Consider the following 19,134-nt stretch of genomic DNA (forward strand, 5'->3'; position numbering starts at 1 on the left):
ATAGTAAGTTATATTAAATTATAGTTTTATTACTTTTAGGTTTTTATATTATATATATATTAAATACCTTTTTATTTCCTTTATTAGGTAGGGTTTATTATTAAGTATATTAAGGATAGTTATTAAAAAGTAATTATTATTAAGCTTTTCTTATTTATATATTTTATATTAATAGTATTTATAAAATAGCTATAAGATTTCCTTATATTATTTATTTATTAAAAATATTTAAATATTATTTTATTTATTAAATTATTCTTTTTTATATAATAGGTTTATAGTATTATTAATATAATATACTTTAATATTTAAGAGTTTAATTATATTAGTATTTTTATATTCTTTAGCTCTTTATATATACCTATCTTCTAGTAATATTTATATTCTATTTCTTGCTTTATTAAATAGTAGCTTATAGGGTTATTTTTATTTTTACTTAAGGTATTTATCTTCTTTATAGAGGTATTATATAATTACTTATACTGCTTTTCCTCTATATCTTATATTTTAGGAGTATTAATAATAATAATTATAGATTCTAGCTCTTATTTCTTATTTCTTATTAAAGGCTATTTCCTTTTTCTAAAACTTATTTATTATTATAGTTTTAATAAGGATATTATTTATTTTATTAGTTAACTTAGCTTTCTTATCTATATTAAGGGTAATTGCTATTTCTTATTATATTATTTTTAAGACTTTTAGTTATTATTATTTATTATCTTTTTTATTATCTTTTTTTTACTATTATCTCTCTCTTTATTTCTATTAGAAATATTCTTTTTATTTTAAGTTCTTTATCTTTTTATAATAATAGTTATTATTAATTTTATTTTTATAAAATCTTTATTATTTTTATTTTTCTTTTAAGAGCAGTTCTCCTTTCTTTCTTCTTATAGTTTTAGGTAATAGTTTTATAAAAGTTAACTTATAATATAAAATTATATTATACCTGCTTTAGGTTATTACTAATACTTAAGTTAGTCTAAGAGGTTATTTACCTTAATTTTACTATTAAGGTTTTTATAATTTAAGGCATTATTATATTATATATTTAAATTAGTTATAGTTATAGTATTTATATTAAGATATATCTTATTTTTCCTTATTACCTTATTATATAGCTTTAAGTACTATAGGTCTTGCTTAGGTTTTATATAAGGTATTATTTTAGTAATTACCTTATTATTAGCCTTAGTTTTAAAAGTTACCTTAATTATTATTATTATATTATTAGTTAGGGTAATATAGGTTAAAATTATTACCTTATTTATAATTAGCTTTCTTTCTTTTATATTTATATTATTATTTATTAATCTTAATTATTATAATAATATATATAGTTAGACCTTTTTTAAGTTTATTAACTAGGTATAGTTTATCTTTAACTTCTTCCTTTAATCCTTTATATTAAATTTCTATTAAGGCTTTATTATCTTATTTAGTCTTAAATAAAAGCTATTAAAACTTAGCAAAATAGGCAGTATATAACTTAATTTATTTAAGTATAAGTAATTTTACTATAACTTATTACTCTTTATTAATTACTTTAAAGTTATCTTTAAGGGCTTATTTAAAATTTCCCTAGTTTTTAAAGATATTTTAGGTATTTTAGTCTTATTATTTTTCTTTATTTTTAAAGAAGTCTCTTAAAATAGGTTTAAATTAATTCTTTATATTTCCCTAAATTAAGCTTATAGTATATAGAAGTTTCTTTATAAGGGTATTTAGCTTATTTTTATAAAGGCAGAAGTAAGCCTTTATTTAGGTTAAGAATAAGATTATATTTATAGCTTAGCCTCTAAAAGGTTTTAGCTTAAGGGGCTTAAGTACTTTACTTAAGTCTTATTTATTACTGCTTTTATTAATAGCTATAGTAAGATATATATTTACTTAAGCCTATAAAGTATAAATAGTATTATAAAGTTATTAGATTTTAGCTATTATCTTAATAGCGCTAGGTAGTACTTTAATATAAGGATATATTAGGCTAGTATTACTAAATATCTTAATAATATAATATTATTTAGTTATTAATATAGTATATTTTAAATAAGAGCTATTAATATATAATAAAATAAGTTTTAAATAGATAAACTAATTTATATTAGGTTTTATATTTATAGAATTATAAGGCATTATATTAAGTAATAGTAAAGTATTATATCTCTTAATAATTAATAATATAGATTAGGCTTATTAAGGTAAAGAAGTCTTATTAATAGCTAGTAAGCTAAGTTTTATTTATTACTAAATAAATATATATATATAATATAGTAGCTTATAGTATTATAAGTTAGGCTTATAATAAGTTATAAGTTAATATTATAAGTTATATTATAAGGCTTATAGGTATTATAGGGTTTTTTTATAAGTTATTGTATAATTAGCTAATTTATTAATAGGTTATATATAACGTAAGCGCTTCCCCTTATTAGGTTATAATATTAATTAACTAATAACTTTTATATTTTTCTTTTTTCTTTTATATTACTTAATATAACTTATAATTAAACTTATAGTTTATTTATAAGTATTAACTTACTATTATATATTACTATATATATAAAAAATATACTTATTAATACTTTTATAAATTCTAGCTTATTAGCTATTAGTATAACTTCTTTACCTTAATAAGCTTAAAATATATTATTAATTATAAAGAGATTTAATACTTTATATTACTTAATATTATGCTTTATATTATTTATAAATATAAACCTAATATAAATTAGCTTACTTATTTAGAAACATAAAACTATTATATTTAAGTTAAGAATAAATTAGATTATTATTAGCTTTTTTAAATTAAATAGTTTCTGTAGTTTTAGGATAAAATTACATTATAATTAAATGCCATTTTTATAGTAATATAGCCTCGGCTTAGAGATCTTATATATCTTTACAATACATTAGATACTTAATTTTAGGTTATTTTAAAGGGCCTAAAGGGTAAGGAGGGTTCTAGCCTTAATTGAAGGTTATAATATACTATGTAGTTGAGAACTAATTAATTAGATAAAAGGTTAGATATAAGAGGGAAAAGTGCGTTGCATGCTTGTCTGCGTCGCATGCTTATTAAACATGTTATATAGCTAGAATATAGGTTTTGCCATAAGATTAACCATAGAAAACCATAATAGTGTTCGTCTTTCCTGAGACATAATCAGGATCCCACTGAGCTTCCATTTACGTTGCCTGAGACCCCGATGGATTTCCTCTGCTGATGCCATTCTTGAACGCAGAACGGGTGTCGCCTAACCAACATAGTGAGCCTGTTGAAAGTGGGTGACTGATGGGATTTGCTAATGCATACGCAATTCTAGGCTGTGATAGATGATTTGCCCGAACTCTTGTTTCAAGCTTGTAGTTTTACCGCTATCCCCGGTGTTTAATATTATGTAATCAGGCCTTGGTGCTGTAATTGCTTGAAGAGTTATCTCTATAGTCTCATAATTGCTCTATTTCTTACTGCGTCTTAAAGGTCTTAGATAATTTCTATTTAGTCAAGCAAGATAAAAGAACCAGAAGAGCGTCCATTATCTGCCTTTGCAACAAACACAATAAGAAACTGATCCCTTGGGACCTTCGCCAGAGCCGGGTACCTGTCGTCACGCTTAGGTCGAGTGAGGCGAGCCGTCCATACCCAGTTGTTTCCCACCCAACTCACAGGTGATGTTGTCTCACCATTGGCAAAGACTTCCAAGCCGACTGAAGCCTCAGTTGAGCTTGCCAAGTGACAGGTTCCTGTTGCATTGACCACGCGAACATCCAAGTCAGGGGAATCCTCGCTCACAGCTGTAATCAATGCTATGTCTAAAGTTGGCGTTATGATAGCGGGAGATGGAGGACTGGAGTCAGTGACTGTAATTTCATCTGAAGGCAGTAAAGGCGCCAGAGGTGGAATCTCCCGACGTTTCGTGGCTCCCTCATAGGCAAAGGCATAGCTCAATAGGTTGGACTCGTCGTACGCTCTGCCGCAGAAAGAGAGTCCAACAGGCATCTTCTCCTCGACAAGATTTCCCATAGGCACGGTTATACAAGGAACCCCAAGATGCTTCAGCGATCGGCCACCATTAGCATACTTGACTCCGTCGCGTAGCGCAGAAATCATCGACTGGTAGTTTTCATCCGAATCCGCCAACGCGATATCGCCATTGGTCGGAAACACCACAGCATCATACTTGTTCTCGACCATCCAGTCCTCCAAGTCCTTCTTCCGCATGAACTCCAAGGCCTGCAGCGCATCCTGACATCCAGGCAGGTCGGCGAGGCTGCTGTCTCCCCGGCTCTTGACCGCAGCAACCATATCCTCGTAGCGGACCTGATTCTGGGACTCGGTATGCTGCGATGGGTCATCCATTGGGGCAATGTGAGGATGAATCTTGTCAAGCTCGACAGATGTGAAGTCTGGTATATCTTTATCGCCATTGCTGCGGAGGAAGTTGTTCCAACTCAAGGCAATCATCTCACACCGCTCGCGTGCCGGCCATTCCTGAGGTAAATTGGGAACATTCATGCTCTGACCAGGAAATTCCTGTTTGGTGTAGTTCTCAAAGAGCGGGAAATCAGTCTCAATGATGGTGGCGCCTAGCTTCTCAATGTCTGCGCGCGCTCTCTCCCAGAGCGCCCGGACGCCCGCAGAACATGCGTTTTCCGGCTTGGCACCTTCAACTCCAATGAAACATCGAGGGACAGCTAGTCGCTTGTTTCGAAGGGCATCTGGGTTGGCCAACGTGAAATAGTCTACCCGTCGTATCTCACTAACCCTCGGGAGTGATACATACGGTTGCGAGCGCCAGAAATCAGCGTCGCCGGCAGTATCATCATCAGCGACGACAACGTTTAGAACGTGAAACAGATCGTCCATAGTCCTCGTGTGAGGAACGACCTGGTCGCAAGTTAGATACAAAGGCCATAATCCTCGGGGGGGATAACACTGCGCGAGGGGGCATAGGCGACCAGTGCATTGTTGGATGCTGGCGAGCGACCAGAAGTGACGGATTCTCCGGCGAAGCCAAAGGCAGCCAGGCTTGCGGCGGTAGACACACCACAACCATATGAGGAGCCAGACGCATAAGCAGTGGGCATATATTTCTGATTATATGGGCTCTCTGACCGTCCATATAAGCCACGCTGACAGCCGCCGTCAGCCATTGGGGGCATATTGGTCTTGCCAAGCACGACTGCTCCTGCTTTACGAAGCAGCTCAACGATGGCAGCATCGGAGGTTGCTTCGAGCTTTGCAAAGGCAGGGGATGCAGCTGCGACAGTCATGCCCTTGACCTTGTAGCTGTCTTTGACCGTAAATGGAATACCTTCTAGAGGTCGTGGCGGCTTTCCGGAGGCACGATAATCGTCCGAGGCTTGAGCTTCAGCGAAAACCTCCGGGTTTATCAAACATATTGAGTTAAGACAGGGACCGCGGCAGTCGTATTTGCCAATGCGATGCAGGTAAAGAGCAACAAGCTCGACACTTGTGATGACTCGATCGTCCAACAACTGTTTGAGATCGCTGATGCTGGCCTCTAGCAGTTTGAGCGTTGGTTTGCTGTTCATTTTAGGTGAAGAGGGGCGAACAAGAAGTAAGAGATAGATGGATGGAGGTCAAGACTCAGGATCTTTGTGAAAGACTAAGATAATTCTGATGGAAGGCATCACTTATATGAATGCGGCTGTGGTCTTCCAACCTGTCGCTGCTCCATCTCACCCGAACATACTTTCCGACATTAACTTTACAGTTGCCCCGACTTGCTCTCCGAAGATGCATGTGCGGCGCCTCGACATTCCCTTCGGAAAAGTCTGGCTTAGCAAATGAAAGGTGGCTGCAGAATTCATCTTCGGAAGCCACTAAACTCTAAAGGGAAGGTCGTTGCGAATCTTATGGGGCCAGCGGCCAAGTCACAATCGGGAATCGCACATGACTGACCCCTTCGCGGCTGCGGGGAATGTCCCTCCCTTTCAGTCAAGATCAATCAATCAGTCAATCAAACAGTTAGTTGTTCCGAAGTTTGAAAAGTGCCCTTCTATGTTCGGGAGCTAGATCAATTGTATAGGTAGAGGAGGTGAGTTCCCTGCTCATTTCCCGTCGGTGGCCGACAATGACGGGGCCGGGGAAAGCCGCATGCTGTTGGACATGCAAAATTAGGCACGTCAAATGCGACGGCGCACCAACCGCTTGTCTCCAATGTACCAGCAGGGAGATCCAGTGCCATGGATATGGACCAACGCCATTGTGGTTGGACGGAGGCCCAAATGAAAAGCAAGAGAAGCAGCGCATCAAGCATGCTGTAAAGAAGAACTTTAGGCAGAAAAAGAGACTTCAGGCACGTCAACCTAGAGGACATAATCAGAACACAAATCAAGAACGAAGCCTATCAAATCCTGCTACAGATGGCATACATTTCAGCGGCGTTTCTCAAAGTGAGTGCTTGTTATCACCGCGATGGATTCTTACTCAACTCATCAGCAAATGCCGATTCAAGGATCACACCATCGCCAATATTGACTCCTCGATCCTTGCAAAGCCGGGTCCTCTCGGGACAGTCCTTCGCCGAGCCCCTTCACTACGACGAAGCCAGCCTTCTGATGCATTACCTAGATCATGTCTTTCCCTATCAGTACCCTTTTTTTGACAAGGCAAGGTTGTCTCGAGGTTGGCTCCTTTGGCTCCTGAGCAAAAATGGGCCTCTCTATCGAGCATCCATGGGTCTCGCAGCGTTGCATCAGCGATCATTGCTGGGCGAGACAAACAACCATCACCTTGAACTTGAGTTTCATACCAAAGCGGTCAGGCAGCTACAGGACTTTCTTTCATCCATCGACATCAATGAACTGCGGCCCGAAAACGAGACTCTGGTCGAGATCATCACTTGTGGTATAACTCTTATTAGCTTTGAGGTAAATATTGACATGGCCCATGGTATAGACGTGAAAGCTGCAGAAACAGGTGCTGAAAGACAACAGGTCCTTCGAGGAAGTGCGACAAACTGGCAACCGCATTTATGCGCCATGTCCTCCATCGCAGTAATGATGCATAATCAGCCTCCGCTTCCGCAATCAGTAGATCAGCTTCCTTCCCCTCTCTTTGAAAGCAAAGCTGCCGCAGCTATGGCCTTCCAACTCCCGGTCCTGCTCTGGGTGGATTTGCTAGCCTGTGTAGCGACTCGGGAGAAACCAAGACTTCCATATGATGAGTGGCTGGGACCTAACTGTACCTTTCAGCTCGCACATATAATGGGCTGCCACAACTCAGTCATGAAAGCCATAGGGGACTTGGCAGTTTTGAGTGAGTGGAAGTTCAATTCTCTCGTCAGAGGCAGACTTGATCTTGAGGAATTCCAGAACAAAAGACAACAGATCGAAGATGAACTAGAGAACGTCATGGATATGACCCCTATGGCCTCAATGGAATTTCGGGGATTGCCTCCTAGTATTTTAACGAACCAAGCATCTAGTCAAACGAACTCAGAGCAGCGACCGGATCAAGATTGTGTTACTCGCATATTTGCTGCCGCGGCATTGGCTCAGCTCGCGGCTTTGAGCGCTGAAGTCTCAAAGAACATCTCATTGACTGTAGTGAGAAGAGGTGTAAGCCGAGTGATTCTGGAGATCAAAATGGCATCCCAAATGGTCTCTCCTCGGCAACTGAGCTGGCCTATATGCGTTGCTGGCTGCATAGCTGATCAAGACCAGCAGCCATTCTTTGAAGCGTTATTAAACAGTGTGCTATCCGAAGGAACTGGCATGATAGGGAACTGTGGGACTGTTCGGGATATCTTGCGAGCTTGTTGGAGAAACAAGACTGAGCAGCCAAATGAACAGTGGGACTGTGGTAGTACTATGAAGCAGTTGGGTATCTATGCCCTTTTAATATAAAAACAATAATAAACAGAAGTAAATATTAAAGACCTTAGGCTTATAATGCTATCATCAGGGTCTAGTATGGCCTTGCTACGCCTTTCATTCATGCCCTACGCCCTACGCACTAGGTCAGACTCTACACTCAATGCCTTGCTCCGACAACCTACGACTTACTCAGAACGCCCCACGTCTTACTCCGAAATCCCTATACTCCGACATGGCGGCGACATATAATAAAATCAATAGAATAGTCTTGACCGTTATGCTGCCCAATTCGTAACACCAACATACTTGGAAAAAAGTTTCTTCGCTCTCATCATCATGACGACCGGACACCTTGGCGCTCAGCTGGACGCGTCCAGGCTCGAGGTTACTAATGCGCCAAACTCCAAACCTGTTCCAAACCCCGACTCTCCCGAGGTTGCGACTCTGAGAGACGGCACAGATCGTATGATTGTTGTTTCCTGGACCTCTCAACATGGCTGGGAAGCCCCTAGAGTGGTTCCCTATAGCCCAATCTCATTAATGCCTACTGCGAGCGCCTTGCAATACGCTACGCAATGCTTTAAAGGCATGAAGGTTTTTCGCGGATATGATGGTCGCCTTCGTCTCTTTCGCCCTCTGTTTAACTGTGAGCGTTTGCGTAACTCTGCATCACGCATCGCGCTCCCGAGTTTCGACCCAAAGGAACTGCTCAAACTCATTCACAAGCTTTGTGCGCTTGAATCGCCAAAATGGCTGCCAAAGGATAACCCTGGAGCTGCTCTCTACATCCGACCAACTTTGATTGGATCGGACTCGAGCTTAGGCTTCAAAGCACCGGAAGAAGTCTAGTTATATATATTTATGTTTTACTGGTCGTCTCCAAAAACGACTGGGCTTCAAGGAACACGCTTGTTGGCGAGCAGTGAGTTAGTAGTTAGGGCATGGCCGGGAGGAACTGGGGCAGCAAAGGTTGGCGGAAACTACGCTGCAGCTCTGGCTGAGCACATTCAAGCGAAGGAGAGGGGGTTTAACCAGGTTCTTTGGTTATATGGCCCGGACCGTCAAATCACTGAGGCTGGGGCAGCCAATATTTTCGTCATCTGGAAAACAGCGTCTGGGTCGCTACAGATGCTTACCTCTCCTCTGGATGAGAATAACCTGATCCTCGCTGGTAACACACGACGAAGGCGACATATGAGGGTGGAAGAGTTTTCAAGTTGGTAGCATCTATGAGGGGTTAAGAGGTGGAAAACACTTGGTCTTCTGTCTAGGGCCCGAGGGAAGCATTCTCGCCATTGGCGATCCTGGAAGCGGGAAGAGAGTTTTCATTGCTGATCTTTGGCAGAATATAACTAAATGGAAAACCTTGGTTCGCCTTTTCGATCGGCTCTTGAGTAGTGGCAACTTGGACAAGCGGTCAACCTTTTCCATTCTGAGGCTCTTCCTGATTGAAAGACGATTCTTCGGTGCCTGTAATATTCCTGATTGTATGTACTCGGAGAAGGCTGGCCTGCGGAAACAGTTGGACTTGACTGAGCGAAATCGGTTGAAGAGCCAAGCACTCGGCGGCCGTGTCGTGGTTGAAAAGAGGAATCATCAGAAGGGTCAAGTCTGATGCCATAGATAAACATGTTCCTGAGCAAAGGTCAGTAAATCGTTCATAGAAGTTGCGCAATATGTCAGTTTACCTTCTGGGCTTCCTTGCCATCAGCTCACATCATATGTTGTCGAGGAGGCAGTTGGTGCACGTTCCCTCTTTGCGGGTCACATCACACCGCACTTTGCGTTGATGACAAGAGCGGCACGCTCTTGGTGCTTTCGTTCGAGGCACCCTTCTCGGCCTTGGAGTGGGCTACCTCGAAGAAACCATGACAGGAAAGAATATTGCAACCTTCAGTTAGTGGGTGGAAAAGTAATCGAGGTAGATTAACCGCGGGAAGAAGTGGAGGGAGATGATGCCGAGGGAGGAATGGACCGGAGGGGGATTTCAGCAATGACAAGAAAGCGCGGGGAGAGGATAGAAGGTGGATGAGATCGAGATAAGATACAATATTACCTTGAATCAATGATCACCTCGTGACTACCCGCGGCCAAGCCAATTGATACGGGCTTGTGTACATACGCCTATGTGTTGGCTGCATCTTAAGAGAGACGCTGTGGCGACTGGTACAGCAAATGTTGCTCCCGTGCCTAAACGAGCTGTCCCTCTCACTGCACCTCGGCTCCTATGAACTTTCTGTGACCTAATGAGAACCGAGATGCACGTCGTTACGATACGGTGCATATTACCAACGCCAAACCTTACTGTTAGCTGTTGCACTCCTCTATGGACTTCCAATTAGGCTGCCGTACAGGGCATTTGTTTGACTCCTTAGCCTGAACAAGGGCGGGCTTGAGGTCTGTAGGGCGTACATTAGCCGAGTCGGAGTCACCGAGGCGTCGGAGTGTCGTCTACGCCTTCGGCGAAATCGCATATCACACTCAACTCTTCGGCTTTCGTTTTGTTTTATATAACAAACCAAAATTACTATGATAGAATCTGACTTGAACACCGGCAACACCATCTACTACACTCACTCTCATCACCTCAAGCCTTTCGCAAATATGAAGACATCCTCCGTCAACGTCCCCGAGGACTATAATGTTGGCAAGTCAGTTGAGATCTGGGCTCGCGGATCTCAAATTGCTATGGGCTACCTCAATAACCCTAGGGCAACAGAAGAGACCTTTGATAAGGATGGGTTCTTATATACTGGCGATATGGGACATTTCAATCACGAAGGTTTCTTATCTATTCCTGATAGGCTAAAGGAGATGATTAAGGTCAAGGGAATCGGAGTTACACCCGCAGAACTCAAGAACCTTCTTCTCGGATATCTGCATCTTAATGATGTTGCTGTTTGCGGGATCCCTAATAAGCGCGCTAGTAAGCGGCCTAAGGCGTTTATAGTCCTTAAGTCTTTAGAGTCCTCCAGGCAAGTCAAAGCAGCAAGGGAGATCTTGAAATACATCAAAAAGAACACGGCATGTTACAAGTGGCTTAGAGAGATTGAGATTGTCTCTGCGATACCGAAAAGCCCTGCAGGCAAGATCTTGAGACGCAAACTACGAGACATGGCTATCAACAGCAGCAAGAACATGGTTATCAAGGATATTAGATTTGTGGCAAAGCTTTAAAATGGACTACATAGTATTGTACAATAATGCCTCAATGTCTGTCTCCAGTGCATCAGCGTTTGTCGTGACAAATGTGAGAGATAGCCGAACAGAAGAGAACTGCAAGGTGCTCATGTAGACGTCTGAGGCCACAGCAGCCGGGTGAATCCAGTAGCTATTTCGGCGGATTGTGTCAAAGTCGGTCGACGACAGGGTTGAGGTACGACGCGTGATGCAAGATGTGTGGATTCATTGGATTTTGTCCGAGTGAGAACTGCATTGATCAGTCACAAGAGGATCATCAGTCCCACTGAGCTTCTAGGACCTTCGACTCGGGCTCCCACTGGTTTATAGTGTCGTCGTGGGATATCTGACGTACTGGACCAGGTATAAATAATCAGGGTTATTAATATAATAATATCTTATTTGCATAGGTACCTATATGACTTTATTTGCACGGGTACCCGTGCGGGTATAGATGGCCATAAAGCTAGGGTTAAGCAACTCTTAGCTAGTTACCGGCAAAGTTCTGGAACGCGGTCGTTCCGGTAGTATTTTAATTCCGAGCCGGCATTTATTTATCATCCTTTGCTTTACTACGGGGCTTGCTATCCGCACAGCCGCGCGCCCTTTACTAATCTGCATCCCGGCTGTATTATACTGCCGATGTTTCACTAGCATGTTTACCACGCAGGTATATGAATGGTCTCAGGACCACCCAGAATAATTCTTGGGAATCATCATCTATCTCTTTTGTTGATTGTATCTGGATCGACAAACATACCTCCTTTTCTTAAAAAGAAATAGACAAACATCAAGATCATGACTGTTATCGCTGTCGCTGGAGGCGCCGGCAAGCTCGGCCGTGCGATTGTTGAAGCGCTCGTTGAACAGGGTCAGCATACCGTGGTGGCCCTGGCTCGAGAGGTAATTATAATCGTCATGCACTACTTGGCAACAAATTATCTCACACAGATTTTAGGCCAAAGATGTACAAGGAGCCCAGGTTATCGCCGTGGACTACACCGACGTCGATAAGCTTGCTGCCACGCTTGAGACCAACAGCATTGAGACTGTCATATCCACCATCAACTCTTTGGACGACATCTCGGCCGAGCTGAGCTTGATCAAGGCAGCTGAGAAATCGGCATCTACTAAACGATACATCCCTAGTATTTGGGGCATCAAGTACACTGAAGAGTCGGTGCTGCCGTGCTACTAAAACTTTTGGAATAACAAGACTAAACTGCGAGGACAGGATTGCATCGTATTTCTCCATCGCTCGGGCCAAGCTCAACATCATTGCTGCATTGGAAGCAACCTCGACCCTCGAGTACTCTGCCGTGTACAACGGCTACTTTGCTGACTACTGGGTACTCCCGAAAGTTAAGTCCTACCAAAGCCCTCTCGCTCTGGTAGTCGATATTGCGAACAATTTTGCCGCCATTCCTGGATCTGGCAACGAGCTCGTGGCCTTTACCCACACCTTTGACGTCGCGCGCTTTGTGGCGGCACTCGTTGGTGCTCCTAAGTGGGACAAGGAGTCCTATATCATTGGGGACAAGGTGTCGTGGAATCAATTCGTGCAGTACGCCGAGGAGGCCAAGGGCGTCAAGTTCACCGTCAAGCACGACTCGGTCGAGGACCTCAAGCAGGGTAGAATCACGGAGCTGCCCTCACACCCGCATATGTATCCCTTTTTCCCCAAGCCGATGTTGCAGGGCTTTTTTGCTGCTTTTGGCCGCATGTTCACTGAAGGTGCATTTGATCTCAAGCCTGACCGTACGCTCAACCAGGTGTTCCCTGAGGTACAGGCCCGAAAGATCAAGGACCTTCTCTTTGAGGCCTGGGGACAGTAATTTTAGCATCAATTGAGCCCAGGTTGAGCATATCAACAGGTAGAATTCTGTGGAGAAACAAACATTCTTGTCGGTGATTACAAAGAGCAGTGATTTGCGATGATCGGATGTAATTTAATTCCGACAATGGTGACGTTACAAATCAAGTGGGGTAAATATGGGTCTATCATTCCAGTAATCACGGCAACTTCAAAGGTAAGCATCAATACCTTCGATTCTTCCAGGTAAAATACTTGTTCGACATAATTTGAAGTTTTAATTGCAATAAGCGGAATGGAATTACATGACACGGTGACCGTCAGCGCTGATGCGACGCGTAGACGGACTGGTAATGTAAGTCACCGCAACCCGGCATCCCTACCCTGTAGGTCTAAGTCCAATAGGCTTGTGTTCCGTGTAGGAGTAGCAAGGTACGATGTGACGGCAAATTACCAAGCTGTCAAAGGTGCTTGAATCGCAAAATGACATGTCACTATGGCGAGCGGAAAGGAAGAGGTCTTGGGAAAAGGTGCGTCTCCATGGTTGCATGATAGGCTCCAATACTAAATTGGAATAGCAAGCAGTACATCCAAACGCTCGAGCAACGCCTAAAGGATATAGAGGTAGCACCGCCGGTCACCCCTCTATCCGATAAAGGTCCAAGTCAGATCTTTGCAGAGCCTAGACACACCCGCGATATACCCCCGGTTGACGAAACAGCAACGACCAATACAACTCAGTTTCTTCCATCGCGATGGCCGGAAGAAATCACCAGAAACATCACTCACGCCCAGCAGAACATAAGCAATCTCGAGCGAACAGTCTTCGTCCCACTTCCACCGAAGGGGCACATTTTACACTTCATATCTAGCGCTCTAGAAGACATGCATGAAATGCAGCCGCTCCTCAGCATCCACCATGTTCTGAAGCTTGTGGATGACCAGTATTCAGCTGGATTATCAAACTGTCACGCCAATCCCACTCGTTGGGCAATGCTGAACGCTCTTATTGCCACGGGCATCCACTGGAAGGCCGACAACAAGGCGATAGAAGACTTGTTTCCTACCTCGTGGGCATATTTCAAAAATGCCTTTGCTATCTTTCCAGAGATCGTCACGAGCGGTGACAGCATCGACTCCTGTCAAGCGATGCTTGTCATGGCAATGTTTATGAAGGGAACCGCCGACGCAAAAGCTTTCACTGTCCTGCTGTCCGCAGCTGCGCATGCTAGCCATTGTATTGGCTTGCATTTGGATGATCTTTGTGGCTCGACCGACTTGATCGATATAGAAAAGCGCAGGCGGTCGTTTTGGTCCATATACGTGCTCCAATGCAATGCGTCGATCAACTTGAACCTTCCGGCGCCATCTTATGAAGTTGGTGTTGAACTTCCCTCCCAAAGGCCCGAACTAGATGCTAGTTCTGGTACACATCTACTGAGGCACATGTCAACGTTGGCACTGATTCAGTCGAGAATATGTCGATGCTTGTACCCTGGCTCATCACTCTGGAAGAGCACTGATAAGATGTTTCAGGCTCTTGCTGAATTAGACAACGACCTCGAATCCTGGAAGACCGAACTGCCTACAGAATTTCGACCTACAACATTGCCCCGAGTGGTTAATCACGGCACCGTACAGCTCCACTTTGCCTACTACGCTTCTACTTGGAAGATTTATACAGCCATCGGGAAACTCCATAATGCCCCTTTGACGTCGATGGGACGAGAACATCCAAATCTGCTGCTGAGTACGCCTACACCCACGCATAGCGCCCGAGCCACGATCCTTTTGCTTCAAAGTCTATCCCCACAGCCATTGGCCTCTCTATGGTAAGAAAAAATCCTGCTTATATCTCATTCATGCTGATGACCCAGGCAAATCATATGCTACCCCACCTGCGCTGTTATTATTCTCTTGACAGTTGTGCTTCACAATCCTGCAGACTCAGAGGTGACTTTGAACGTCGCATGTATTGGAAAGTTTGTCAGGTTTTTGCAGAATTTCCAAGACCAAGAGGGATGTGATCTAAAGAATCTTATCGACCTTTGCTCCAAGCTATATGATATTGCATCCTTCGCACAACACAATCCAGCAGATCAGGAGAATGAGAGTGAAAATGACACAGCAGGACTATGGCGGCGGTATACAGTAGGTTTAAATTACACTACAAGTGAACCTTTCTGACCTCTTAGGAACTATGTATTCGCTTACGAGGTTCTGAAGACCCCATGCAACTCGCACAGGGCCTTCTAACCAATATGCCGCTACCACTCGCAAAGGCGACTGAAGTGTTCTCCGGCATATTAACCGAGACTAGGGAAGATGGGTTCACGCTGGTTGTGCCAAATGTACTCAAACCGAGTTCATTTAACTTCTTTGGTAACTTGTAGCTTAACGTTATTGACAATAAAGCTACTATTAAGCATTACACAAGCAGCACATCAAGACCAGCCATATTATAGGCATCAGTCCAACTTAACCATATCCCTTGGTTCTCGGCCCCGTCAAGTATGGCCCATATTTGCTGAACTAAACCCCACTGTTTGCTCACGTTACCCAACTTATACCTTAGTACTCGCTTCCACCATCGCTCCCATACACCACGTCGCCCTCTTATGGCATTACAGCTTGCAATAAACGCCGGCCACGTAATTGGCGCCATAGAAATTACCTGCCGAGTATTATCCATCACTGATTTTAAATCTTCAGCGTTGTTCACATGCTCGCCCACGCCGTCAACCACCCGTGTGAGATCCGCGCGCTTAATCCCTTGTATGCGGGTGTAGTAGTAGATCAGCGCAGCTCCATGCCATCCCCTGGCATAATGAGAGAAAACAGAAGAACTAATTCCATCGCCAGTAAAGATGGCTGTGGTATCTTCAGCCTCTAATCGCCAAGCCTCAAGTATGCTACCCAGGTCTTCACATGCTTCTAGAAACTCATCAGGTAAGCTCTTACTCTCTAATTGAAAGCGAGTAAGATTCTTAGAAAGACGGCACACTTCATTAATAGCTAGCGTGATGGTCGGTGTAATGCCGTAAGTGAATGCGTAACATTCACTGGAGTGCAGAGTTGAACAATCATAGATGGCCCTATCATCCTTATTGCCCCAGGGAGACAGCGAGGGCTCAGAGGATGTCGTTTCTGACAACAGGGCTAAAAAAGCGCCGAGTTCGTTCAGTCGTCTGGAAGAACGGCTTAATAGCCTCCATGGACTCCGTAGACTACGGAGCTGTGTAGCAGCTTGAATATGCATACGAAAGTCGTCGCATTCACCTGATAAAACCTGCATACTTCATGTCAGCAGGCTCCATGAATCAAAAGAACATCCATGACTGACGCCTATTGTAACAAGGGACAGTACTGCAAGCATCAGTGCCTGGTAATTTGCCGTCGGTGGCGTTTGTGTGAGTGCAAGTTGTAATAATTGGATGGAATTGGTTCGATACTTGGCCCCAAGCTCATGATAGATACTATCTTGCTTGTTACATTGCCAACGGTGGTACGCTGCGGATGCCAACAAAGACTGATAGAGTGCAGTACAAGCTATCTCTCTCGATGTGGTAGTGTGCGAGTTATGGCGGAACAACCCCTCCATCGCTGTAGACAAATAGAGGCTTCGGAACGGGTTGTCAGAATGGTTCAGAGGAAGGAGAACTGCTGCCACATGAATGTAGTAATGCTTAATCAAGTAATCCTGTTGACGGCTACCAGACAGGACATCGTCAAGTTGCCGTACTATGATGTTGTTACCCCTGTACGAGACAGGAGATGTTTCCAATGACGGAGCATTTTCTTCGCCAATTCCAACAGCATCGTGCCCTGCTACCAGGCTAGCTTCGATTTCGTACTCGTTTGACGATGAATCTGCAATGGCGTTGATATCAAACAGAACGTCAATGTCCGCGGGACCCGAAGAGGATGGCGAAATTGCTAGGTTTGATGGGAGCCATATGGCTGAGTTTAGTGCCAATTCACTGTCATCTCTTTGCAGTCCTTCTTCATGGATTCCTGGATCTGCAAGCTGAGGGGAACCTATAGCACCTGATGAGTGAGCTTCCGCAGCTACTGCCGCCCGCGACGTAAGCCCACGTGATGTTGTCGGTGTCACAGCTTGATCTGGCTCGCCTCGTGTAGTCATGAAGGCGGAGAATGGCCCATGACAAGATGGCAACCCATGATCGACATGTTGGTCGATATTTGAAAGAAACTTCTCGATGGTTTCAGCATCATAGACCTTAAAATCTCGACCTATTGTAAAATCAATATCAAGGTAATCACAAGAAGCCACTCAAACGTACCCAGCTTGATGCGCCTGCGCCCCTGAAGTACTGGGCTTGAATCGGCATCTGTTACCGAGTCTGATACCCAACGCAGTCTGATACCGTAGCCGCTGCATGTTATTCCTCTTTTTACGCAGTTTTTACAGGCAATTGGGTGTTCGTCACACCTGACCTTGCGAGTTTTACAAGTCCAGCAACTAGATTAAATATCAACAATTAGCAAACACATCGGTGACCGGGTCGGATTGAATACCCTGTGTAGGTCACAGCACGTTGGGCCTTCTGTGATGGCATTATGACTTGTCATGCAATCGACGTGGTTGTCTAGTTGATCGTACTATGTGAACTGAGGTTTGGCTAGGTCTTGGTTTTTTGTTTTTTTGCGAGCAAGTAGCAATTTTATCACGTGTTCCTAGTAGCCACTCCACTCCGTGTAAAAGTAGAGAGATACTGTACTAAAAAGAGGTATGAGAATAATTATCATCGAAATGGCGTCCATCTTTTGTTTTTATCTTTTATTAACACTGCTGTATCCGGATTGCATTTTCTACTCATCTCGCAGCGCAGCAGAGATTGCTTTCATGCCTCCTTTAAGCTCCTCCCGAGTGGGCCATCCATAGCCGAGCCTGAAAAAGCTATCAGACAATTCAAACCAATGTCCAGGTCCAACATATATCGCATACTTGTTGAGAAGCCTCTCGTAGAACGCCGAAAACCCTCCTTTGGGTTCCTCCTTGATACGGGGAAAGCAGACAACGCCGCCAGTCGGCTTGATCCATTCCAGCAGCTCCTCACTTTCGATCCAAGACTCAACCATCTGAAGTCGGACCCTCATCTCATTCGTTGTGTCGCCCAAGATCTTCTCACGGCGGGTCAAGACATCGATTGCGATCCACTCGTTGATGACACTGCCACTGATGCTTATCTGTTCCTTTGCAGCAAGAAAGGTTTCCTGAAGCGTCTTGCTGGTGGTGATAAGCCAACCGATGCGGACTCCAGGCATGCCAAAGGGCTTTGAAAGTGAGCAAACGCTCAGAACATGATCACCCAAAGAGGCAGCAACAGGGAGCTTTTCGGCAAATGCGATATCTCGATAGGTCTCATCGACAAGCAGCAAAACCCCCTTCTTCTTTGTAACTGCAACAAGCCTATCGAGTGCCTCTCTAGAGAGCGTCGAACCAGTAGGGTTATGCGGGCATGTCACCGAGACGAGCCGAGTGTTGGACTTGATAGCAGCCTCAACCTCGTCGATTTTGGGCTGGAAGCCATTCTCAAAAGTAACATCGATGTATGAGATCTCGCAGCCAACAGCCTTGGGAGTTTCCAGATTGGTTGCGTAGTTGGGACGCACCACGACAAGATGATTGCGCTCTGAGTCGGGGGTGCTACCCAATTGAGACGTCGTAATGATGAACAGCGCCCCAGCAGCCCCTGACGTGATAAGAACGTCGTCAGCACTCACGCCGGCGTCGTCGGCGATAAGCTTTCGCAACTTCGTCTCGCCACGGTGCTCATTATACAGAAGGGTGAGGTTTGGTATCTGGAGGTCTAGTGACTCGAGTGTCTGGTCGGTAACAGAGCTTTCTGAAAGATTGTATCTGATCTTGTCGTATCCATACTCCTCGGGCGACTCAATCTCAATGGGCATGCGCTCAAACTTCATTGTTGTATTATTCGCGAGTTGATACAAGGTAGTTGGTTTCTGCTGAGGGGTCGAGTAACAAGTTGCATAAGTTACCTAATGATAAAAGAAGATGGCAGACTATTGTGAAGGGCTTAAAGCCTCAGACATATAAGAAGTTATGTCGCTCAAAGATGGAGTCTGACACCATTGAGAGATTTCATGATTAAAAGCTAGCAAGTGTTTCTAAGCTTTCTCAGGTACCGGCGCTTCGACCTGCCCTCCCAGGACGGCTGTCATTAAGCCGAGTGTATCCGCTACCAGATATCTCCTTCAGACCCTGGTTCTTATGGGGCTTGATGAATCCCAGTCTGCATTCCGAG

At 43.6% G+C, this 19,134-nt stretch overlaps 8 protein-coding genes across 8 annotated transcripts; 5 read left to right on the forward strand and 3 right to left on the reverse strand.

Annotated features, from left to right (window-relative positions):
- Positions 1-3,429: 3,429 nt before the first annotated feature.
- On the reverse strand, positions 3,430-5,562 carry BKA55DRAFT_668211 (amidase signature domain-containing protein; the record flags this gene model as incomplete). The annotated part of the gene is made up of 2 exons (XM_046197885.1): positions 3,430-4,894; positions 4,942-5,562. 2 exons carry the CDS (start codon positions 5,560-5,562, stop codon positions 3,506-3,508), a joined length of 2,010 nt encoding a protein of 669 aa, XP_046042282.1. The 3' UTR covers positions 3,430-3,505.
- Positions 5,563-5,953: 391 nt separating this feature from the next.
- BKA55DRAFT_584818 (fungal-specific transcription factor domain-containing protein) lies at positions 5,954-7,916 on the forward strand. The gene is made up of 3 exons (XM_046194388.1): positions 5,954-6,426; positions 6,473-6,903; positions 6,970-7,916. Exons 1-3 carry the CDS (start codon positions 6,105-6,107, stop codon positions 7,879-7,881), a joined length of 1,665 nt encoding a protein of 554 aa, XP_046042283.1. The 5' UTR covers positions 5,954-6,104; the 3' UTR covers positions 7,882-7,916.
- A 271-nt stretch (positions 7,917-8,187) lies between these two features.
- On the forward strand, positions 8,188-9,075 carry BKA55DRAFT_599507 (aminotransferase; the record flags this gene model as incomplete). The annotated part of the gene is made up of 2 exons (XM_046196402.1): positions 8,188-8,699; positions 8,775-9,075. The coding sequence occupies 2 exons, from the start codon at positions 8,188-8,190 to the stop codon at positions 9,073-9,075; spliced, it is 813 nt and encodes a 270-aa protein (XP_046042284.1).
- Positions 9,076-10,455: 1,380 nt separating this feature from the next.
- On the forward strand, positions 10,456-11,028 carry BKA55DRAFT_546172 (uncharacterized protein; the record flags this gene model as incomplete). Its single annotated transcript, XM_046190886.1, has 1 exon — positions 10,456-11,028. One exon carries the CDS (start codon positions 10,456-10,458, stop codon positions 11,026-11,028), a length of 573 nt encoding a protein of 190 aa, XP_046042285.1.
- A 615-nt stretch (positions 11,029-11,643) lies between these two features.
- BKA55DRAFT_584819 (uncharacterized protein) lies at positions 11,644-12,991 on the forward strand. Its single transcript, XM_046194389.1, has 3 exons — positions 11,644-11,934; positions 11,990-12,207; positions 12,266-12,991. Exons 1-3 carry the CDS (start codon positions 11,830-11,832, stop codon positions 12,864-12,866), a joined length of 924 nt encoding a protein of 307 aa, XP_046042286.1. The 5' UTR covers positions 11,644-11,829; the 3' UTR covers positions 12,867-12,991.
- Positions 12,992-13,051: 60 nt separating this feature from the next.
- On the forward strand, positions 13,052-15,277 carry BKA55DRAFT_584822 (uncharacterized protein). Its single transcript, XM_046194390.1, has 4 exons — positions 13,052-13,374; positions 13,423-14,676; positions 14,722-14,995; positions 15,040-15,277. The coding sequence occupies exons 1-4, from the start codon at positions 13,328-13,330 to the stop codon at positions 15,235-15,237; spliced, it is 1,773 nt and encodes a 590-aa protein (XP_046042287.1). The 5' UTR covers positions 13,052-13,327; the 3' UTR covers positions 15,238-15,277.
- BKA55DRAFT_656027 (fungal-specific transcription factor domain-containing protein) lies at positions 15,273-17,482 on the reverse strand (the record flags this gene model as incomplete). The annotated part of the gene is made up of 4 exons (XM_046197440.1): positions 17,384-17,482; positions 17,149-17,327; positions 16,188-17,098; positions 15,273-16,133 (listed from the first exon to the last, which is right to left on the reverse strand). Exons 1-4 carry the CDS (start codon positions 17,422-17,424, stop codon positions 15,273-15,275), a joined length of 1,992 nt encoding a protein of 663 aa, XP_046042288.1. The 5' UTR covers positions 17,425-17,482.
- Positions 17,483-17,677: 195 nt separating this feature from the next.
- Positions 17,678-18,793, reverse strand: BKA55DRAFT_527867 (pyridoxal phosphate-dependent transferase; the record flags this gene model as incomplete). The annotated part of the gene is made up of 1 exon (XM_046188955.1): positions 17,678-18,793. The coding sequence occupies one exon, from the start codon at positions 18,791-18,793 to the stop codon at positions 17,678-17,680; it is 1,116 nt and encodes a 371-aa protein (XP_046042289.1).
- Positions 18,794-19,134: the final 341 nt, after the last annotated feature.

This window comes from Fusarium redolens (assembly GCF_020744475.1).
Source record: "Fusarium redolens strain MPI-CAGE-AT-0023 chromosome Unknown BKA55scaffold_27, whole genome shotgun sequence".
In the NCBI taxonomy this organism is placed as follows: Eukaryota; Fungi; Ascomycota; class Sordariomycetes; order Hypocreales; family Nectriaceae; genus Fusarium; species Fusarium redolens.

Excerpts from the sequence above, each read along its gene's own strand:
- BKA55DRAFT_584818 (XM_046194388.1), top strand. The coding sequence starts at position 6,105 with ATGACGGGGCCGGGGAAAGCCGCATGCTGTTGGACATGCAAAATTAGG. Across the intron at positions 6,427-6,472 it reads TTTCAGCGGCGTTTCTCAAA|CAAATGCCGATTCAAGGATC; the intron begins GTGAGTGCTTGT and ends TCAACTCATCAG. Across the intron at positions 6,904-6,969 it reads TAACTCTTATTAGCTTTGAG|GTCCTTCGAGGAAGTGCGAC; the intron begins GTAAATATTGAC and ends GAAAGACAACAG.
- BKA55DRAFT_584819 (XM_046194389.1), top strand. The coding sequence starts at position 11,830 with ATGACTGTTATCGCTGTCGCTGGAGGCGCCGGCAAGCTCGGCCGTGCG. Across the intron at positions 11,935-11,989 it reads TGGTGGCCCTGGCTCGAGAG|GCCAAAGATGTACAAGGAGC; the intron begins GTAATTATAATC and ends CACAGATTTTAG. Across the intron at positions 12,208-12,265 it reads GGCATCAAGTACACTGAAGA|GATTGCATCGTATTTCTCCA; the intron begins GTCGGTGCTGCC and ends CTGCGAGGACAG.
- BKA55DRAFT_584822 (XM_046194390.1), top strand. The coding sequence starts at position 13,328 with ATGACATGTCACTATGGCGAGCGGAAAGGAAGAGGTCTTGGGAAAAG. Across the intron at positions 13,375-13,422 it reads GGAAGAGGTCTTGGGAAAAG|CAAGCAGTACATCCAAACGC; the intron begins GTGCGTCTCCAT and ends AAATTGGAATAG. Across the intron at positions 14,677-14,721 it reads CAGCCATTGGCCTCTCTATG|GCAAATCATATGCTACCCCA; the intron begins GTAAGAAAAAAT and ends CTGATGACCCAG.